The sequence below is a fragment of the Oryctolagus cuniculus genome, chromosome 12, assembly GCF_964237555.1.
Source record: "Oryctolagus cuniculus chromosome 12, mOryCun1.1, whole genome shotgun sequence".
In the NCBI taxonomy this organism is placed as follows: Eukaryota; Metazoa; Chordata; class Mammalia; order Lagomorpha; family Leporidae; genus Oryctolagus; species Oryctolagus cuniculus.
Genome location: NC_091443.1, coordinates 77,211,729 through 77,235,185, shown reverse-complemented (window position 1 = coordinate 77,235,185; position 23,457 = coordinate 77,211,729). Strand labels below are relative to the sequence as shown.

Genomic DNA, 23,457 nt, shown 5'->3' with positions numbered 1-23,457 from the left:
AAAGGGTGGCAAACAGATCTCAAATTTAAAACAGCGAAATCTTTGGCTTCTCAATTTCAGAAAGGACGTAAACTCTAAAAATGGAGTCGAAGAACTCTTACAGAGACCATGATGTTTTGAGTGCCTTGGACTAGTAAGAGCTACTTTGTATGGCTGTAGTGGAAAGAGGAATTCAAGGAGGAAATAAATACGTGACAACAAGTAGAGCAAGTGGACTACACGAGAACCTGGTGGTGTCCTGAGTGAGAAGTCATAGAAATGGCTGGTGTGTCGGATGTGGTTCACAGTAAAATCAATAGAGTACTTTATATGCAGACCAGATAACCTGGTAAATTGAACATGGATAGTGTTTTTGAAGAGATGAAATTTTGAATTCAGGCCCAATGGGAAGTTTGGTTGCTATTGCCACTATTTAAAATAGATTTGGATACCACATTTAACTTGATCAATCATTGTTCAAGGAAAAAAAAAAAGCTGCTTACCACATAGCTTTTCCTAAAATGGATTTATTAAATTTTTGATTGGGATTGAAACCACTCATTTAAATAAAAATTAATTAGATGGGTTCCTGAAAGTAAAACTAGAATTTGAATACTTACTGTTTGATCTGTCAGGGGAGGAAGAACAATTTGTTTTTCTATTTTGTTAAGAACTAGCTTCCATAGCTCTTTCAAAACTCGCTTTAGCACTGTCTTTTCACAGATTTTTGCTGAGAGACTTAATCTGCAACAAGATAAAACATACAGTTTTAAGTCTCCTATCAGTGTATTAAGTAAATTTATTAATCAGAAATCATATTAAATATTGAGATTCAGGTATCTGAATAGGCTTATATAATTTTCAAATGCTGAATTCAATTTACCAAACAAAATACATAATAACCAAAAATCTATTTCACCATACTATACATGAGATAACGAACTGGTAGGAAAAAAATCAGTATTTCTTTTGGAGTGTTTCCTAAGTTGACAGGTTTCAGAAAGTAAAAACATCTTTGAAAGTGTACATAGTCAATATTCATTAAAGATAAAGAATCCTCCTTTATTTGTAACTAGTACCTACATTAGGCCAAAAGCAATGTTTGAGATAAGTCATGAGGGTTTGGCATGAAAGCTGAGAAAGTGATGATACAGACAATATTTTCTGCCCACTTGATGGAAGTGGAGGGCTAACCATTCACCATAGTAGAATTGAAGTTCCCAAAATGTCTCACTTTCACCCTCACCTGACTCTGTACCTGGCCCATGTCCATAGTCTAGGCCAAACACCAAAGAATTACACTTTTATTACAAATGGGTGAACAACATAACCATATGTGGTTCAAATATGCTTAGACTTCCACTCAAGAACCACAATGAACCAACTCTGATAGTCCTATGTTATTCTGCACAGATGTGTCTCCCAGTGATTTCATCATGTCACATTAGCTAGCATTCGTATAAGAGTTTATAAAACTTCTTTAGAAACCTCTTCTGCATGTATGAGTAGTTCTCACATATCACTATAACTATTTTAGAAATAGAAAGTTGGTCCAGAAGTTTTAGGGTACTTGCCCAAGGAAGGGAAGCAAGTAAACAAGATCCAAAATTGGGCCCTTTTCTTCAAATCCTGCATGTCTTCCAATGTTATCTCACTGCCCATGATGAACGTGCTTGTGTATGAGGGCCCAGCAAGTACGGAGGCCCAGGGCTGCCCACATCCACTAAGGAGATCATAATAAGACTCCCGAATCGTTAAGACTCCTTTCCTAAGAGTGCATTAAGCATGGTTCATGGGTAACCTGAGCCCTGTTTTTCAGGGCAGTCTCATCAACTCTACCCAGCTCTTCTAAATACTCTGTATGCTTTTGGACTCAGAAGTTAGACCCGGGTGACGGTTCTGATAGACAGAATTGCTTGTTTTCAATAATTAAATACATATACAAATGATATCCATAGTTAATATTAGGGGCCAGCTCTATGGCATAGCAGGTAAAGCTGCCTCTTGCAGTGCCGGCATCCCATATGGGTGCTGGTTGGAGTCCTGGCTGCTCCACTTCTGATCCAGCTCTCTGCTGTGGCCTGGGAAAGCAGTAGAAGATGGCCCAAGTCCTTGGGCCCCTGCACCCATGTGAGAAACCCAGAGGAAGCTCCTGGCTCTTGGCTTCGGATTGGTGCAGCTCCGGCTGTTGTGGCCAACTGGGGAGTGAACCAGCGGATGGAAGACCTCTCTCTGCCTCTCTTTCTCTCTCTGTGTAAATCTGAATTTCAAATAAATAAACAAATCTTTAAAAAAAGAAATCTATTGTATAAAAATACGCAAAACCACCTTTTCTGGGTGAATTCCCTGGCATAGCGTGGAACTTCAGCTCCCCTTATTCAGAGATAGTTGTTCAAGGGTAACTTGTCAGTTTACTGGCAAATGCTTGTAGTATGGACGAGGGTAAAAACAAGCATAAGCATCACAACAGAACGACAAAAATCACCCTCAGAGAAATTCCTATGATCATCTGAGATACAGCAAATCTGCCAGTTCTGCAGAAGATGTGCAATTTCTATTCAGAAGGTCTGAGGTTAAGATTAGATGTTGGTTTTGTGGTCGGCTTGCACACTCGGCATGCTAACTGTGATTAGACTGCAGCTGAAAGAAGAGCAATAAAACCACTGACATATTTACAGCTATTTATGGGGTTTCTGCTCCTTGGTGACTGAGTTTACAGCTCAATTTATGAAGTAGTTAGTTCTTTGTGGAGAGAGTGAAACATGGAGAAATGAGATATTGTATTTATATGGCTGCACAAAGACAATCTATACATTTGTCACACGGCAGGTTCTCTAAAGGACTTTTCTGAAAATCACCTAGAAGCCGTTCCTCTCTCCATTGTTTCTAACAGAAAATCAAGCAAAATCCAGCACCTGCCTCCTTAATGTAGTCAGAGGTAACTAACTGGATAATGTATGCTGAGAAGCAAATATTTGGAAAGCTGAGTTATCTAGACTGATGGAACACAAACGAGTGAACCCAACTTTCCAAGTGCTATGTGTACTAGCTGGCAATAGAGATTTCCTGTTTATATGTGCATATATATGTATATATAAAATATTTTCATGAAATCTTACCTAGCTGTTTTCCCTTCCCATGAATGCCTGTCCCTCATTCCTATACATCCAAACCAAACTCATCGTTAAATCCACAGCACTAATGAAATTTCCACTCATTCTCTGGAGAGGAGATTAACACTTCATAGCTTATTATGTTTATTTATGTACTTTCTTATTTCTCCTCTTAAAGCATTGGCTCCTTGAAAACAGAATCAATATCTGACTTTTTTTTAAGATTTATTTTATTTACTTGAAAGACAGAGTTATGGAGAGTGGTAGAGACAAAGAGAAGTCTTCCATCCAATAGTTGACTCCCCAAATGGCTGCAAAGACCACAACTGGGCCAGGCCAAAGCCAGGAACCAGGAGCTTCTTCCAGGCCTTCCACACAGGTGCAGGGGTCCAAGTACTTAGGCCATCTTCTTCTATTTTTCCATGTACATTAACAGGGAGCTGGATCAGGAGTGGAGCAGCTGCGACTTGAACTGGCACCCATATGGGATGCCGGCACTAAAGACTGTGGCTTTAACCTGCTGTGCCCCAGTGTTAACCCAATATCTGACTTTTAAATATTTCCCCAAACCAGCAGTCTTAAAGTTATACATTATGAATTAGACCGGAAAAAATTCTGCAACTTTCATGTCTAACATAATATCCCCTTCAAAAAATTCTAAACCATTCATGGATTTTTGAAGATCGTAGTTCTTCTCTTATTAATTATTTTTCTAGGAAATATAAGAAATGGCATTTATGATGATATAATAAATCATAATGAGAAGAATAAAAACTGAGGAGGAGTAGAGTATCCACATGGATTAAAAATAAAGGTCAACCTATTCTCCATTTTATAGATAGGGACGTGGATTCAAAGTCACTCATCCCATAGTTGCCTGTAGCAGGAGTACTTACAATTTTCTAAATGTTTCACAGCCTTTCATTATAGAATATGCAAAACAAATAGTTTTGCTAGTGATAAATGATATGTCTCCAAACTGCTGGTTACAGTTCTGAAAGCAGAAGGTATCTCAGTGGGAGCTCTAGGGAATAGGGACTGCTTGGTTCATATGCACAACCAAATACTGGTGATTGTTATTCAGTTTTGTATTGTCCAATGAAAAGAGTCATATCCCAGGTAAAAATTTCCTGGGAACATATAGGAAATAATGCAGTGGGAGTTGAAGTTTATATTAAGAAACAAAGGGCATGAACAAAAGTCTTCATATTTCTTTCTCTCTTTTTTCTTCTCTCTCTTATTTCATTTTTCATTTACCTGCTTGTTTATCTATCTCCTGTGTCTACCTACCTAATTACCTATCTTCAAGATATTTGTACGTGAAGAGAACAGAAAATAAGACCTTATTCTTCTACCATATACTGGAATTCAAATGCTAAGAGCATTAGTCTATTCATGTAGCAATAGTATAATATAACCACAGGGAAATTCCATTAAAATGGAGGTCATAAATATACAGAAGCGATTTTCCTTACTAATTTTTTTGTTTGTTGTTCTTGTTTTAAAAGAAGGGCATTGTCCCCTATGTTGCTTTTTCATCATGGTCCCTTTGGTGTTAGCTTGTAACACAATAAAAAATGCTATGCATATGTACTGCATATGACACTGGCCCCTTGGTAGGCATTCCAAATCATTATTAACCTTTGTACCTTTGAACCTATTTTACAAATGCTAAATGCTATTAACCTTTGCACCTTTGGTTCTGGTTTTCAGTTTCAGTGCTTAAGAAAGCAATCCTATACTTCTGGTTGCTATACATCAGTGGTTTATAATTATGGGCACATTTTCAAATACAGGTGCACTGTATTTGTCCCTAAGAACAGGGACAGAGCAGAATCATTTAAAAACAAACAGCCAGCCAACCAGCAAGCTTTGTGGTTGAGAGCAGCATTGTAGTGGATTACAAAGGCCTACACTCTCTCATGCATTCCTGTTGTAGTTTTCTCATGGTGTCAGGAACTCCACCTTTCTTTGTCATTACGGTCTATGGCCTAGAGTAGGTTTGGTATAGACGGTCACTCCATAAACAATTAGTAAATGTTGACAGACACCTATCTGTTTGCTTCTGAGCTGAGTTAATTCTAGCCACATTTCTGTTATTCTCTTTTTCAGCAGGTTTCACATGAAATCAGATATTCAGGGCTCAATTCAACCTTTCTCATTGTCCAGAAAACTGCAAAACAATACATTATCTGGAAAGCGTGCAATCTTAAATCTCTGTTTGCCTCAGAATAGCAACCTAAGGTTAACAATATTTATTTTCTTGCATTTCTCCTTCCATGAAAGTCATTTTAATTTTTTATTTGATAATTAATTAAAAGTGTGTTGCTTTTTAATGAGCTCATTTATTTCTATCGAAATCCTTTTAAAGCTGTTTTATAAAGTGAAAAACAATTTCTTTCTTAAAGCATTATCAATTATATTTAGGGCAATAAGAGAAAATTGGGTAGAAAACTTACGTTTTGTCTAAGAAGTCCATGAGAGATCTTAGCACAGTCTCAGCATCCATTGCTGCACTATTCTTATTAGAGCTGGTGTTTCCATTTGCTCTCATTTGGTTTAGTTCAACACTCATCTGTTTTATACACTCTTCAATTATAAGCTGAAAACTGAAAATAAAGTCTATAAATTCTAGGACAAAAGTAAACATTTTGCCAGTTTGTTTTAATGCTACCCTGAGGAGTTTGATGTTTCAAATCGTTTGAATTCCTTTGCATATTTGTTTTCAAACTTGTTCTACTGCAAACATTTCTTTTAAAAGCTAGAGTTAATATATATATATTATATAATATATAATATATAATAATATAATTTATTATTATAATAATATAATATATAAAATATATATAATAAATATATAATATTATATATATATACACACAGAGAGAGAGAGAGAGAGAGAGAAATCTTCTATCCACTGATTCACTCCCCAGTGGCTACAATGAACTGGGCAGGGCCAGGCCTGAGCCAGGAGCCAGGATCTTCCTGGAGGTCTCCCATGTGAGTGCAGGGACTTAAGGACTTGGGTCATCCTCTGTGGCTTTCCCAGGCACATTAGTTGGGAGCTGGATAGAAAGTGGGGCAACCAGGACACCAAGCAGCCCCACTGAGATACTGGTGTCACAGGCAGTGGTTTAACTGGCTATGCCACAGCACCAACCCCTGCAATCTTTTTGATACAATGAAAGCTTACTGGGAACTCTTAAAAGTAAAGCAGATAAAATGAATGCAATATGGAAAATGAAGCCAACGCAACAAGGATAATTGTTCTTTCTATAAGGAAAGTATGACATGCTGCCCATTTGTTAAAAAAAAAATCCTAATTACCCTAATTGAATAAATGCTTTCCTATATTTAAAACGTAATGGGTCCTGGATAGCCATGAGTTTCAATATCTAGACTGAACTAACTGGCTTTTTTTTTTTTTTTTTTTTTTTTTTTTTTTTTTTTTTTACTTGACAGGTAGAGCTATAGACAGTGAGAGAGAGAGACAGAAAGGTCTTCCTTCCATTGGTTCACTCCCCAAATGGCTGCTAAGGTCGGCGCTGTGCCAATCCAAAGCCAGGAGCCAGGTGCCTCCTCCTAGTCTCCCATGCAGGTGCAGGGGCCCAAGCACTTGAGCCATCTTCCACTGCCCTCCTGGGCCACAGCAGAGAGCTGGACTGGAAGAGGAGCAACTGGGACTAGAACCAGGCGCCCATATGGGATGCCGGTGCCGCAGGTGGAAGATTAAGCAAGTGAGCCACAGCGCCGGACCCAACTAACTGGCTTTGTACAAATAATGCCCTTCAAGTGCCTCCTAAAGGCGCCATTCCTTGTTACATAATTAAGTTCTGTTCATATTTCCCCAAATTGGAATTCATATGTTAGCTTTTGTAACATGAATCTCCTCCCCACTCCAACATATCAAAACACACTTATTCATCTCGATGATATGGATATTTTATAGATAGTAATTTAAATATTATTTTTCCACTTATATTTTAGTTCTTATTTTGTTTGGTCATCTCATTTTTTAAAAAGTTCCGAACACCTCTATTCTTGACCATTTCGTTCTCCCACTAACTTTGCTAAATAATCTGTAATGTTTCCTTGGGAGCTGAAGGCAACAGTCTTTCTGCTAACCTCACAGTAATACACAATCGTGATCAACAGAGGCAAACCTGAAACAGCTATATTCCTTGGATCTAAGCAGCCGTTTTAAGGTTCCCCTCACCTTGAGTCACAGAGGCAGAAGTCACCCCAGGCATGTGGAGGCTCCCTGCCTCTGGCTTGAATGAGCCTGGGTGATGGGCCATTTGCCCAGCTGTTGCAAGTTTGCCTCTCTTCATGGATCAGCAGGTCAGCTAACAACACAGAGCAGCCGCAGAGCACCTGCCCTGAGCTTCCACAGCGTGCTGCTAGGGCGCTCTGCTAAAGGAGCTAGACATAGCACACCCCTGATAATGACACCAGGCTGGGTATGGCTTCTCTCCTTACTCTGCACCACACCTAGATGTCGGGGGAAAAACTACAATGTTTGCAGTGTCTTTTTTTTTTTTTAAGACTTAGTTTCCGCTGTAACAGCAGTTTTTTAAGTGTCATGTGAAACTGAGTTACAACAATTAGTCAACATTTATTGCACTAGCATTTAAAGCAAATTCTACATTAAGTAAATGCAATTCTTCAAAGGTATATTTGCTTTCCTATCTATTTTAATATTTCATGATGAGATGATGACTTTTTCCTTCAGGATCAATGTGAGGTTTATGCAGAGTAAAACTTCTCTTTATTTAGAACCACACCATAGACATACAAAGTTGCTAAAAAAAAAAAAAAAAAAAAAAACCAGAAAAAAAAACATAGATCTATCAGTATTTTCTAAATTCCTGCTCATGACATGGTTGCGTCGGATTCCTAAACCATAAAACCAAGAATCTTGTGTTTAGTGATTCTGAAGTGCTGCCACACTGCTCTGCATGGCAGGAACAAAATTAACTATTATTATGTATGTAAATACAGTTTTCTTCCCTCCCTTCCTCCTTCCCACTCTCTACTGTTCAACGGCCAATTTCTACACTTGAACTAGTGGAATCATTATTTGATGTGAGATATGAGCATACATAAAAGTGAGGGAAACAGACAAGTAAAACAAAGCCGAGAGCTGAGTGTTGTTAAGCGCTACCAACTGAAGGACTCCCAGGGCTCTGGCTGGGGTGGGCTGGGATCTTAGGGGACAACACCATTAGATGGGAGGGTCATGAAAGACCGTTCAGAGGAGATGATGCAGATCTCAACATCTAAAGGATTCAGCCACCAGGAGGAGAGAAACAGCACGGAAGTCATGATTACTGTAAGCTACATTTTAGCAACTACACAGGCCACTTACCTTTCCCCATAAGCGACACTGAGTTCATCCAGAACCCCATTGAGTTTAACTTGAAGTTCCTTGAGAATAGTACTAGCTTCGGGATCTAGCTGCAGAGAGACCATAAATAACATCACTGTGGAGTCCTGAGGAAGCATGCCTCCGTTTCTCTCACAAGCATTTTGCTTGTTGTATCATAACTTCAAGTGACAACCAAAATGAGTTTATGCTTTTTTTTCTCTCCTCTTCTGTCTTTGAAGTCAAATAAGAAACCAGGAAGGTCTTCAACAAGTTCATGAGAAATGTTTCTAATGAAAAAATTGTGTGCGCATGAATTTCAAAATTTTTACATCAAAATTAACTTATCTTTTAAATTCTATTTCCCATGAACATTCTGAAGCACCTTTTTATATCAAAAATTGTCTGAAGTCCATGGCATGCACACAAATAACAGTTAGAGAGCAAAGCCTTTGGGTACAGCAATGGGATGCAAGGCATGACAACAGTGTCCTCCAAACATGATAATTTCAAAATTTAGAAAACCTAACATGTTATACAGTAGCTGAATATGTGCTGCTTCAAAATATATTTGAATACTTAGTATCCCTGTATATACATGTATGTATTAAAAATAAAAACTCAGTTAAACATTAAGGTTTGAGTATTGTGTTGGGCCTTATGAAGGTATTTATTTACGTTTTCAATTTTTGAATGAAAAGTAACAGGAAAAATAAATTATCCAAACACTTCCATGTTTCTCTGGAGAAGATAGGACCAACATTTCTTCCTGGATGTCAGTTTGCAACTCAGAGTTCAGGATTCCAAGTTTCACATGTTAATTTATTATATTTTTCTTTAAACACTCCATTATCTGTTTGGGGCTAATCTTATAAACAAATTTTAGGAGAAAAGAAAAATATTTTGACCAAGTTCATTTATTTTTGATATTTGTTCTTACAATGCAAACTATAAAATCCAGCTTTTCTATCTGATTTATTCTTTTTTTTTTAAAGATTCACTTGTTGTTGCTGGTTTTTTTTTTTTTTTTTTTTTTTTTTTTTTTTTTTTTCTTTTTGACAGGCAGAGTGGACAGTGAGAGAGACAGAGAGAAAGGTCTTCCTTTTGCCATTGGTTCACCCTCCAATGGCCGCCGCGGCCAGTGTGCCGCAGCCGGCGCACCGCGCTGATCCAATGGCAGGAGCCAGGTGCTTCTCCTGGTCTCCCATGGGGTGCAGGGCCCAAGCACTTGGGCCATCCTCCACTGCACTCCCTGGCCACAGCAGAGAGCTGGCCTGGAAGAGGGGCAACCGGGACAGAATCTGGCGCCCCGACCGGGACTAGAACCCGGTGTGCCGGCGCCGCAAGGCAGAGGATTAGTCTAGTGAGCTGCGGCACCGGCCCTGATTTATTCTTAAAATAATCTTAGTCAATATTATGAAATTACTTATAAATACAAATAAATAAGGCTAAATGTCAATTTACTAATATAGCAAAATTTATTTTTGCAATTAAAATGGTCAACACAGCCTTTATCAGGAATTTTATTACATTTTATTCTGTTTGTTAATTGTATTTTTACAAGTTGATTATTTTTAAATACCTTATAATACATGTATTATATCAAGTAAAGAGAAATTCATGTAAAGGGTAATCTAGAATATTCTCTGAAATTGGAATTTAATTCAATGTTCCTTCCTTTGAGTCTTCATAAATTTCATTTCCTACCATTAGTATTTGTAATTCTTCCACAGAATAATCTACCATTGAGAAGAGGATGGGATAAAGCTAACTCTTGGAAGTTTAACAAATTAAAGCATGACTTACAATAAACAAGAGAATCTAAGAAGAGTATCAGTTTAAGTTCCGAGAAACCAGTGTTCAATCAATAAAATTCACTATGGGTGTACATTAGAAATAAATCTTAGTATCATCCAAGATAAGAAATTATTAGGAAGAAGTATTATCTCCATACCTCAGTAGGTGAGTAGCTCTAGGTTGTACTGGCAAGAATGAAAACATTGGAATAGAAATATAAAATTGCATTTGGCATCTGAGATTTTACGAATTATATCAACAGGTCTTGATGTTAGTTTTAACTCAAATCCAAGTAATGTTCAGGACAGATTAGTTTCAGCTCCTCTATTGGAGCTAATCAGATAGACTCATAGCTCTTGTCTACATACACACAGGCCATCATAATAGATTTCTGCAGCAGGGGAAACGTTAAAATACTTCGAGTTTCAGGCTAAGAGTTTTCATCTACAAGCAGTCTAGGGCAGCGATTCCAAAAGAAAATTAGATGGTGTTTATCTTAAGAAGAACTTAGACATGCATTTCAACACAATAGCCCAACAAATCCAAGAAATCTTAACTCCCTCCCCCTTAGATAAGAAAATGCATGGACTTCCCATTCCAGTCCTGGGGACCATGTAAGTGGACATTTTTATTTTTTCTTGTTACTAATACCAGTTATAACTTGTTTTCACATCTATCAAAATATTGGGGAAGAGGGACTGAGAGGAGACCTCCCATGTGGTTTTCTCAGGCTCCCTACTTCTTGCAGATATGGGCAGCAGTTCCCTCTCCACAGGTCTGCTGCCTCCAAGGAAATGGCTCCCCCTGCAGGCAGCAGGATGAACCTACTTGAGCCATCACTGCTGCCTCCCAGGGTGCCCATTAGCAGGAAACTAGAATTGGGAATAGAACTGGAACTTGAACCAGGCTCTCTAATAAGGGCTACACCATTCCAATGGTGGGCAACAGCTAGGCCAAACACCCATCTCTAATCTTGATTGTTGAATCCAATGACTTTATATATCTTACTCAGCCTTCAGTCACATTGCTGTTTATTCTTTAACTCTTACTTCCTTGTTTCTCTATGTCTTTTCTTGACTTCACTTCCTCTGTATGCTCCTTAAATATGAGTGTTATACAATTTTGGCATTCCTTTTTTGTTTCTCTCCATAATTGCTTCCTGAGAAACTGCATTCATGCCTGTGGTTTTAACTATGGCCTATATGGTAAAGACCCATACATCTATTATCTACAGCCTTAAAGCATGCCTGAGAATCCTTCTGTATTCCAAAGTGCCTGTAAGACTTTCACATGTGGATGGCCCACACATACCTCAATCAAATGGAACCTGCTACTTGCCCATTCTTTAACTTCTTTTTGATTTGGATAATAGCATTCAATTGTTTAAGACTGAAATGTGAACATTGTCTCTGGCTTCTCTTTTTCTTCCTTCCATACTGTATCAATTAGATACCAAATATGATTAACAATATTTATGAAGAATTTTCTCCATCAGTCCTTTCCTTTCCATTACCCGACTCAGTCATTGTCTTAATTAGGCTATAACAGTCATCTCCAAATTGTGTTCTTGTTTCTCATTTTTCCCCTTCTATATTTCTCACTGTTCAGAGTTGTAACAAAGCCCCAAACTGATCATTGCACTTTCTGACCCCTCAAGCTGGCTTTCAACCAGGGAAGTACTTCAAGCAATTTCTCACAGTCTTATCTGGGATCTTGCTATTTCTTTTATTTTGAAAAGATCATTTCTCTCCAGCCCTTTCACTTAAGTGGAATCTATGTCTCATATGTAAGAACTAGTTCAATTTAAAATACATAATTGAGAAATCAGCCAAAATTCCCACGTGAATTCAGAGTAGGGTACTCTTCCTGAAATGCACCAAATCACTCCGTGGGCCCTAGCAGCAGCATGCATCCTGTGAAATGTTATCAATAAAGACTATGGGGTCCTCGTTATCACAAATAAATTGTGCTCTAACAATGCTATCTTCCTATCTGTTTTTTAAAAAATCCATCTTAGGAGAGACTTTCTCCAAGAACTTAATGACCATTTAGAGATAAACTATGGCATTTTTCTTATCTCATCCAGATTAGTGCAAACATTAAGCCAGAAATACCAGTTATATGAATTCATGTTTCCAATTCATGGTTTCAAAAACTTGAACATCAGTACTGTCTCCCATTATAATTAAGGTGAGACTGTTGTAAATCCAGCTGTCACGGTGCCTCATATCAACTAAATGCTTTTGAGATACGTTAGATTAGGTTTTTCAGCCTACACACTGAGTAGGAAAGAAAGGAAGATTGCCTTATCTTTTATCATTTTCTCAAAGTAGTTTCCAAATAATTAATGTACAATAACTTTTAGATGTTTCTGTTCCTGTTTGGACCATTTTTTGTTAAATTATACTTTCAAGCCTCTTATAAATACGTAACATTTTGCTCAGTTAAAATTTGTTTTCTCTTTCTATTTTTTAAAGATTCATTTACTTGAAAGGCTGAGTTACAGAGAGAGAGAGAGAGAGAGAGAGAGAGAGAGAGAGAACAAGAAACATGAGCTATCTTTCACCCATGGGTTCACTACCCAAATGGCCAGGGTTAGGCCAGGCTGAAACCAGGAGCCAGGAGCTTCTTCCAGGTCTGCCACATTGGTGCAGAGTCTCAAGCACTTGGATCATCTTCCTCTGTTTTCTCAGGCCATTAGCAGGGAGCTGGATTGGAAGTGGAACAGCTGGAACTCAAACCTGCACCCATAGGGGATGCCAGTGTTCCAGGCAGCAGCCTAACCAACTGTGCCACAATGCTGGTCCCTGTTTCCCCTTCCTTACCTGCAATACATTTTCTCTCCATTGTGTTTTTTTGGAATGCTAATCAGGTTCTTGCCCTTCAGACCACAGAATGTTAGAAAACCAGAAACCACACTGTTCCTCTTATCCACAGGTAGGGGAAATGAAGGCCCAGACAAGGTGTCATGCTCCTGGAGTCACAAGAGGGCTGAAGACACTGTTTTCTCTGTAGAGAATCTATTCTGAACATGTTCATTAATAAAGCAAACATCCCAGATAAGATGACCTCACTGGAAAGAGCACAGAGCACATTGGACAACTAACTTTGAAACAGGACAGAGCAGAGAGAAGCCAGGAATAGAAGGTGAGGCCCTGTATTTCACAATTTTACTCTGCAAATACTGCCTTTTTGTCCTTCCCTAAGCTGTCTTTCCCATTTGTCTGTACAGAGTACTGCATCCACATTGAACCCCAGTACAGCAGTGTGAATATGGTCTGTTTTTCTACTCAATTCAGCACCTGCTGAACTTTGAGGGATAGAGACAGGATACCCTGAATTCAGAGCCTTTTGAAGGAGGTGCCTGGGGTTTACTCTGCTAAGCAGGAGAAAAGGAGGGTTGGCTGTGTTAAACTGTTAGGTTGTGCTAGTGACTGCATTGATGTATGGCTTGCTAGGGCAGGCATAAGCAATCAAAGGGGAATCACAACACAATAGAGAAATGGATTTATTATAGAAGGAAGCAGTTAAAGTGAGATGCTATTTCCCTCCTTCCTGACTGTGGCGTATACCCTCTCTTCTTAAGTTTTCTTAAGGTTCAAACAGAGGTTGGTTTAAAAAGGGGACGCCGTGGTAGTGAGTGATCTGATGTGCTGTCCCCCAGTGCTCTGGGGAATGAGGTTAACAAGCTGGCCTGCCTGGGTCTCTGCTTCATCTGGACCTGGGTTGCCAGCTCAAAACCTCTCAACCTTTTCAGCAACACCCTTCCTTAATTTTATGAACTTATCAGGTAGCTGAACCTTATGCACTGAATTCTTAATCATGTTTATTAAATCAACTCAATACAATTTGCCCTCTGGCCTTCATTATTCTCCTAATTTTCTATTAAGTCCAATCTGTTAACTCTAATTGGCAGTGAGGATTAGAAGGAGAAAGAAATCCGGCAATATTTGCACACTGCCACAATGAAAGGCTGCCACTCCAAACATGCAATTCTCCTGCTATCTGGTGCGATAAAACCTTTTATAAACAACATTTTGTTTTGTTTTAAGACGGAATTCAGCCAAATGACATCATACCTTTGAGCTATACTTCCACAATGAAAAGCTGGAGGTTGGGTTTATTCTATGAGTTTGTGTTGCATATAATCTAACAATTAGAATGGTCTTTTGAAGAATATTTTCCAGTGAAGAAATGGTTAGTTTTTTTCTCACAAACCTATGTTTTTAATCGATCAGAATCCCCTAATATATTCTGAAGTCTTTGAAGGTAGGGTTTGCCTCAGTATTTACTGTATCTCCCACACCTAGTAAAATCTAGAGCTACATAGGTTCTTAGCAAATAAATCTTTGCTGATTAAACTAATGGAGGAGTAAATTGTCTTCAAGTTCTATGTATGCTCATCCCTACTTTCCATAGAGCAGTCAGCTCTGTAGGGAAGAGTTACTTAGAGTAGCCAGGGAAACAAGAAACACCTGACTTCTGAATAGCTCTTTGTCTAGGTGTGAAAATGCATTCCTGTTCTAATCGTTGTTTTACAAGATTGTACTCCTCATAAGCTCCTTGAAGTGAAAGGCATTTAATATTTTTTAAATTTCCCACCCTAACCCCAGCCTCCCTGCAGATATAGGAAATATAAGAAGGCAACAATGAATACCTAAATGTAATAGGAAGAACTTTGCAAATTGCTTTAGAAAACAATATTTGAACTTAAAAGGAAGATATAATATGACTGGGTGAAATAGCATATTTTATTATGTAATGATGTCTAACATAATCTATAATTTACCTTTTTCTATAAATTGTTTTATAATTACTAGAAAATATAAAAACAGCAGGCTGATTCCCATTAATTTATTAACTAGTACATTACATCTTTATTTAGATTAAGGATAAAAACTAAGATAGAACAAAACATAAAACCAGCCTCTGAACATGAGGCTTCTCCTCTTTACAACTACAATACCTCTTTTATAAGATTATATATAAAATGCAAGCATAAAGTCCAGAATGTTAAAAAGATGCTGGACTTTTGTACATGACTGCAAACTGGCTCCCTGTATTTTGAGATTATTATATTCTTTAATACAAACATTACCCTCACTCGTATTGCATACTGTCTCAGTATCGAGCATATTGAATCTCATGTCTTCTCAAGATGCAGAACACAGAAAGCAGGTCAGTTAAGAATGGTGCACAGACAATTCAAGGGGATATTTTGAGCCATTTTCTAATTACTTGGTTCTTGTTCTAAAAATATAAAGCAGTAATTCTCAGAATATGGTCCTCTACCCAGTAGAATTAGCATCTGCTGAGAATTTGTTGGAATGTAAATTACTGGATTCAGGCCAAGACCTACTGAATCAAATACTTAAATGTGTTTCCTAAACTCACCAGGTAGTCTGCTGCATATTGAAGTTCAAGAACTATTGGCATAGTGTATTATTTCCTGTAAAGCAGTGATCTGTTGGGGCTGCCATCCCATATGGGTGCCAGTTTGAGTTACAACTGCTTCACTTCCCATCCAGCTCCCTGCTATTGCTCCTGGAAATCAATGGGAGATGTCAAGTCCTTGGGCCCCTGTCACCATGTGGGAGACCCAGAAGAAGCTCCTGGCTCCTGGCTTCAGCCTGCCCAGACCTGGCCTTTGTGGCCATTTGGGGAATGAACCAGCAGATGGAAAATCTCTTTATCTCTCCCTCTCTCTTTCTCTCTCTCTCTCTGTATCTCTTAACTCTGCCTGTCAAATAAATAAAAAAAAAAACTTAAAAAAAAAAACAGTAATCTGAATCTTAGCACATAAAAATTTGAGAGGGTAGTATGAAGCAAAAAACAATAGAAACTAATTTCTTTTCTTTCTGGTCTAGGGTTGCTTAACTGATGACCAAGTCTATGTGGCTAATTGGTTTTTAAGCGAATTTCAATGAATTACATGTCCACGCTTTTAGGCAACCCTTTGCAATTTCTGACATATTTAATTTATCATCAAATTATTTGAAAATATATCATACATAAATATATTTATATCACACACACACACATATATATATAAACTTTTTGAAGCCCAAGCATTTTAAAAAGAAATTCTATTTCCTACCCTAATCTCAGCCTCCCTACAGATACAATAAATATTAGTAGGCAATGATGACTACTTATACTAAATTGAAAGAACTTAGAAAATTTATTTAGGAAACAATTTTAAAACTGAAAGAAATATATGTGTATCCCTGAAACAAAAGAATAATTAAATCCTACATTAAACTATATGCAATTCTAGGACATGGGGTTGTTTCAGATTCCTTGGCCCTAAGCAGCCTGAATATATGTAGAAGTTACTTTCACAGAAAAGTTTACCACCTTGAAATGAATTATAAAATTCGATCCGTTTCAGAGATATATCAACAAAAATAATATTATCATTGTACCAATTGGGCTGTTTTGTGGTCAACAGAATGAAAAAAAAATCGGAACACATTTCCTCTTCCCCCTTTCTTCATAATAACTAGCATCTAGGATTTGAAAAAAGAGCCCTGTGGATAACTTTAGAATCCACCATTTTAGATGACTGCATCAGTCTAATATTGTGAAGAAGCAAGACATCTTCTGCCTACACAGAACAGTCATAATTATCCTGAACCAAAGACTACAGGTTCTGTAGAGTTTTATAACCAATATCTATGACTTTCTGAAAGATAAATCAAATTTTGGAATATTTAATTTTGTTTCCACATACTTGAATATATTGTATTACAGATCCAGAAAATACTAATAAGTCCTTCTCATGGCCAGGGCAATGTTTTTGCTACAAAATGAATATAGATTAAATATATATTTGCATTTGATATATGCTCAGTTATATTTAGGAAATATGCTACTGAAGTATTATAAACTAAAATATCTAAGCTTTACTTTTGAGCCACAGGATAATAAAACAATCATTAACCAATGAATGAAAATGACCACGTGACATTGATAAGCATTGTTCTATTATTGTGTTACCCAGGAGCAAGTAGTACATTATGAGGGTAGTAGAGTCAGAATTAACTTTTAGGCTATGTCAGTCCATGACATGGATTATTTTATCTGTTTTAGTACAGTGATTACTAAAATTCCTTTCACATAAAAATTGCCTAGTTGCAATTCCAAAACGTGTTCTTCATTAGTATGCAAGGAAGAGTACTGGAAAGTCACTTAATAGGAGGACAAATTTGCTAATTTGCTCTTTTGATTTATTTGGTTAAATAGGGGATTGGAAAAAAGCCGTGCTGATGCAGCCCACAGGATACTGTGCACACCATTAATGGAAACTGCTCCGGTGACTGCTTTGGGAGCCTTTCTTAACAGTAAAACCCTAGATTGTCACAGCAACCGCAACATTTCCATCCTGGACTCCATACACCGAGTGAATTTTCCCATTCGAAAAGGTTTGTAATACTTTGGATTCCAGAGGGAAAAGAAGGTGATCCTGTAAAGAAAGAGCATCTTCCTGAAGACAGAGAGGAGGTTAACACAGCAGAGAGCTGCAGCACCATGCAGCCATGCCCGCGAGCGGCCAGCACTTTGCAGATCTTATTAGAGGCAAGCAATGCTGTTGTTGGAAGCCAAATAATAGCTGTATGGCATTAAAAACTATTTTGAGCAAATGCACAAGCAATCATTTGCTCATTAGATTTTTGTAGCAGGAAGTGCTACATCCCAGGACGGAAGGTGGGGGACAAAATAACAAACTTTTCTAAGAAGAATATCCAGGCTGCAAAGTTTCCCTTAACAATACCACTCAAGAGTTTATAAGCAAATCCATTTGCACTGTGAGGAAGAAACTGGGAATTAGCATATCAGGTCACATGTATAACCTTTAAAGGTCAATGAACATGTTTATGTCAAGTGCTAGAAATATTTCTCATATCCTATGGTGAACCCTGTCATACACAATAAGATTCCTTTTAATCTTTCTAAAAGCCTCAAGTTACTAAATCCATTTAGACTCTGCCATATATAGATAACTGTACTGGAAAGATGTGCCTAGTAATTTGAGATTCCGGTCCCTGGAATCCTGACATCATTCTGTATCACTAAGTCTTATTCTTGTCTGGGAGGCTGCATGTTACAGTTAGACTTGGGTTCAGGTGCTGCTGTCTCATGAGATTTCATCAGTCCCCATGCCAGTGTTGTCCAGGGCTGATTAAAGCTTTTCCTTAGCAACTGAGAAAAGGAGATGAAAAAGGCAGAGAATAAGAAAAGAGACTATGCACAGAAGAGAAACGTGAGAGAGTGGGAGGGAGGGGATGGAAGGCATTTAAAAGCAGGAAGGTAAAGGTAATAGGCTCAATGGCATCCAAAAATGCATTGTGCTGTCAGAAGCTAGACATTCCTATAATTTCACTTATTTAATTGAATTTTCCCTTTAGATTATGAATGAGGAATTTAGCAAACAGACATTGCATGAGTTATAAAGGGAAGAGGCACCAAGCTCACTATTTCTGTCTTCATTATTTTCTACAGTGTAAAGAAACATTCTCTGATTTAGTCAAAATGAAAGTATATTTTAGATATTTTTAAACTAAGCTTATGAAATGAAACTCCCACATTTCAAACTGGGAATTTTATCTGAAAGAAGGAGTGTATGTTTCTGGTTGGTGAACTAGCCACCCTGCAGCACTTTTCAATTAGCAGGTGTGTGGCCCATTTGGGCTTCTGCAAGTATAGGATTTGATTTATCTGTGTGGTCTTTTTGGGTTTATCTGGTAAACATTCAGCTTAGCAATATAGTTCTCACATTAGAGTTCAAATGCAAAATAGTAAAGAAATAGTAGTAGCATGAGGAGAAATTTCTGGAAATATGAATTTTTAAGTATAATTTCATACTTAAATGATTTATGGTCTTTAAAATTCACTGAAAGGAGACGGTACTTCCCCATGAGGAATCAAGTAATTTCCTACTTTCAAAACAGCAAGTAGACTTAAAGTCTGGATATCAAACATCACTAAAATTAAAAAAGGATATCTCAGGTTATCATTCTCCAATTGCCTGTGCTAATTCAGCAGAATTTTAAAATGAGACTGATGCCCTCGAACCTTGCAAAAAGGCTTCAAACTCTTTAGGGAGTGAAGCCTTATTTTACACAAATTAAACTGAGACAGTAAGGGAAGCACAGCTCATAAAGGTTCATTTTTTAACTTGTGCATCATCACACATGTATTCTAGAGTTTCTCATTTGTAGGGTGCTCAACAGCAAGCCCATTATTCAAAGGACAAACTGAAACAGGCATGTGTTGAGGTGAGTGGTTTTAAGAGTCTCCTTGGGGTTAAAAATAACATCTCACATGAAAAGACTCAAAAGCATTTGCAACTTAATAAATTTAGAAACAAAAGGAACACTTGCTTTGAAATTCTGCTTAGTATTATACAGACCTCATACACCTTACCACATAGAGACAAGCATCAGATAGTCTTAGAGAGAAATAGCCACACACTCTTGTCAGAGCTGCCTTTGAGATTGTTTTACTGGGAGAAGGGTAGGCAAACCCCTGGTTTATGACTTTTCATCTGGGCACCTTCTCCAGTTCTCAGTCCCCAGATGCCCACACTGATTTGAGATAGAACAGACGTGGCAGGCAGGAACAGGCAGATGCACAGCTAGTATCTCGCTGCCCATCTGTTCCACACAAGCAGATGACAGGAAGGAGGAAATGCAATGACCTCTAGGTGTAGGGAGGGAACAACAGCCAGGTAAAGGGGAGGGTGCTTACTATCACAAACCTCATAAAAGAATCTTTCTCCTTCCTTCTTCTGTTCATGGAATGGCAAGTCAAAGATGTTGGATAAAGACACGACACGTTACAGATATAGCACATGACACATTTTGACAGAACTTTCCTGATGTGAAAAAGACGCCACTCTCACATCAAAACCATTACTGCCACAAAGCATATTTCAGAACAAACATCAACAGTAAACTGCAGTTGTACAACACAACTGAAAAAACTACAATTTGGGGAATTTTACAGATCATTAGCATATATACGTATATTTAATAGTGTTTATACGATTATCTATACATATCATAAAAGTGATTTCCCTTCTCCCATTTGTATTTCTAATACATGAATATTTACCAAAACAGTATTTTGTAGATAGTAATTGCCTTAATTTTTAATGGGATTTTAGATTATTGTGCATTTTCTGTTCACTGATAAACTACATAAAAAGTTAAATAAGATACTTTCCATAGCAAAGATATACGTTGCTAATGATCTCTAAGTAGGTATTTGGAAAATGTAGGAGTAAAAAGATACTCACCTCTTTCCCTCCCATAGATTCAAACATTTTTTCTAGCTGCACTCGTAATTGTTGAATATTGTTCATCAAGATACAGGGCTTTAAAGCAAGAAAATATGAGTACAGTGAGTATTGCTTACATATTTAATAATTTCTATTTAAAAATGGTAGTAAACAGCTATCAGTGGTGTGCATTATATTTGGCAAATATCATAATTCTGCTATTCAAATTCTGTTTTTTAGCAGCTTAGAATAAAAAATAAAAAGATATAATGATCATTTGAAGGAAATAACATTTTTTAAAAATTATTCATTTATTTGCATTTTATTTGAAAGAGAGAGAGAGAGAGAAAGAGGAGAGTAAAGGAGAGGAGAGATCTTCCATCTTCCACTCGTCAAATTCCTGCAATGGCCTAGGCTAGGCCAACCTGAAGTCAGGAGCCTGGAATTCAATCTGGGTCTCTTGCATGGGGGCAGGAATCCAACTCCAAGCCATCACTGCTGCCTCCCAAGTGTACACCAGCAGAAAGCTGGAATCTGAAGACTAAACCAAGTCACTCTGAAATTGGACACAGGGGCACCACGTAGCATCTTTTCCACTATGCCAAACTCTTGCCTCAAGGGGGAGAGAAATTTAATAGCACACTAACAGTGAGCCACTGGAGACACGCTACTGGGTGTTTTGTATCCTTAACATTGTGGTATTTCATACTTTGAAGCTAGCCACATTCTGTTTTTAAAGATTTATTTTGAGAAAAGCAGATTGAATTCTGCTATTTCACTGTTTTAAAGCCAAAAATGCATTCTGATTTTTTTTTTAATCTCAAGAAAGAAAGAAAAACAGAACACCTTTAATGGATTCTCTCTTGACAGATAAAGTCCTCAGCTGGTATTTAAGGGCCTTTGCTATCTTGCTCCAATCCCATGTTTCCATTATCAATTTTCCCCCCTACTTGAGTCATATCTATCGTTCAGATTAGAGTTTCTTTTTCCTAGGTTTTATGATTTTATCACTTGAGTGACATTTGTTTTCTGTTACATTATATTTGAGTTGATGTTCACTGTCTCACCAGCTAACCTTGAATACACTATGCATGCAGCTGTATCTCTTTCTGCTTGTTCTTGCTCATGACAGTACTGTGCTTTACATATCACTCACATTCATCAAGAGTCTCTTGATTTGTTTCTAAAGTGGCAGATATGTAATAATTACAAAGATGTACATCGGTCCAAGAGGGCTTGATGTGTGAACTTATTATTTATAACTGGAAAGTAGGATTCAGAATGGTGAAAGGATCATTTGGATTTGCTGCATATTGATGCCAAAGAACCAGCAGAACAGAGAGGGAGACAAGAGGCAAAGAAAACAAAATGGATGTATCTTCCAAGTCGCTAGGAAGGGAGCCAGTAATGGATCAGATGTCATGCAAAGGACTTGCAGGAGGCCAGCGAGGTGCTGGCTCTCATCAGTGGGAAGATTTTGTTATTGCTTTAACCACATCCATGACCTTTGAAGAACTTTGCACTTGACTCTTAAAGTGACCACATCCTCACTTCAACTTAGGAAAACAGTTTGACACTTCACTTCAGTTCCTTTGATACCAGTCACTTAAATGCCTTTTAAAAAAACACACAGGTAGCTGAGCTTTAGCCCCCAGAGATTCTGATCCACTGAATCATAGTGTTCTATGAGTGATTCTGATTTCCAGGCCTGATCTAGAGTAGCTTGATCCAGGCTTGGTTCTTTCCATAGTGGGTCTGGCCGGATTTACAGGTCATTGGACATCTTGACCCAAAGTCCACAAACCAAATCAACAGACTAGTTTTCCACTAGGAAACAGAGACATTGGGATTTGTTTTTCTTTGTAAAAAGGGAAGATTTTGGCAGTCTTACCAGGGAGTTATCCAAGGTCAAAGATCATAAGGATAAGGAGGAAGAATACATGGGCTAAGGGTTCATTGCCTTGCTCCCCATGGTCTTAGCTTGGTGGACTCTTCTGTCATTGTTTGATATTAGCATCAAGCTTATCTTTATTGGCATACAGTTTGAGAACCAGCTTTGTAAATGAAGTCCAATTGCCAATCCTTCTTGATCATTTCCAGTGAAAAAGAACTATTAAGAACAAAATGAGTGGCCAATATTGTGGCATAGCAGGTGGAGTCATTGCCTATGACAACAGCATCCCATATGGGCGCTGGCTGCTCCACTTCCAATCTGGCTCTCTGTTAATGTGCCTGGGAAAGCAGTGGGAGAGGGCCCAAGTACTTGGGCCCCTGCCACCCACACGGGAGACCCAGAAGAAGCTACTGGCTCCTGGCTTCAGACTGGCCCAGCCCTGGCTGTTGCAACCATTTGGAGAGTGAGTCAGTGAGTGGAAGATCTCTCTCTTTCTTCCCCTCCCCTCCCTATAACTCTGCCTTTCAAATAAGTAAATAAATGTAAAAAAAAATAAAGCTAGAACATGGGCTCACTCTGCATGAATTACTATTGACTATAAGAAAGGTTACAGAGAAAAAAAGAGATGAAGCTATGCAAGTGCTAACGATAAATATTTGAGACTTTCTTCTCTCCCTGACCTTGAAATGTTCAAAGTTCAATTTCACTGAATCAATTTACCAAATTAGTAATGATAAATAGATGATACAAATCTACCTTAAATCTAATTATAAAACTGCTTTTACTTTAAAGAACTCCCTAGAAAATGAAAGAATAGAGACAGTAGAAGAAACATCATCCTAGTTCAGGAGCTCAGTGCAGATGAAACAACCTGTTTGGAGCATATGAGAAATAATTTAATCAATATGACACTAAAATATATGTAAGCATTGTAAAAAAAAGAAACAACCTGTTTGAGGTCAAGTTATATATTTTTATTTGTATATCTTGATTTTTATCCTAAAAACAACATAATACATTTCACTTG

At 37.8% G+C, this 23,457-nt stretch overlaps 1 protein-coding gene across 1 annotated transcript in view; it reads right to left on the bottom strand.

Moving 5' to 3' along the window:
- UNC13C (unc-13 homolog C) overlaps positions 1 to 23,457 on the bottom strand; it is a 656,715-nt gene that overhangs the window by 120,561 nt on the left and 512,697 nt on the right. Inside the window, exons 23-26 of the mRNA XM_017348010.3 lie at positions 20,555 to 20,632; positions 8,461 to 8,549; positions 5,552 to 5,701; positions 600 to 723 (exon numbers count right to left, since the gene is read on the bottom strand). Coding sequence (XP_017203499.2) covers positions 600 to 723; positions 5,552 to 5,701; positions 8,461 to 8,549; positions 20,555 to 20,632 — 441 coding nt within the window. The remainder of the gene's footprint in view (positions 1 to 599; positions 724 to 5,551; positions 5,702 to 8,460; positions 8,550 to 20,554; positions 20,633 to 23,457) is intronic.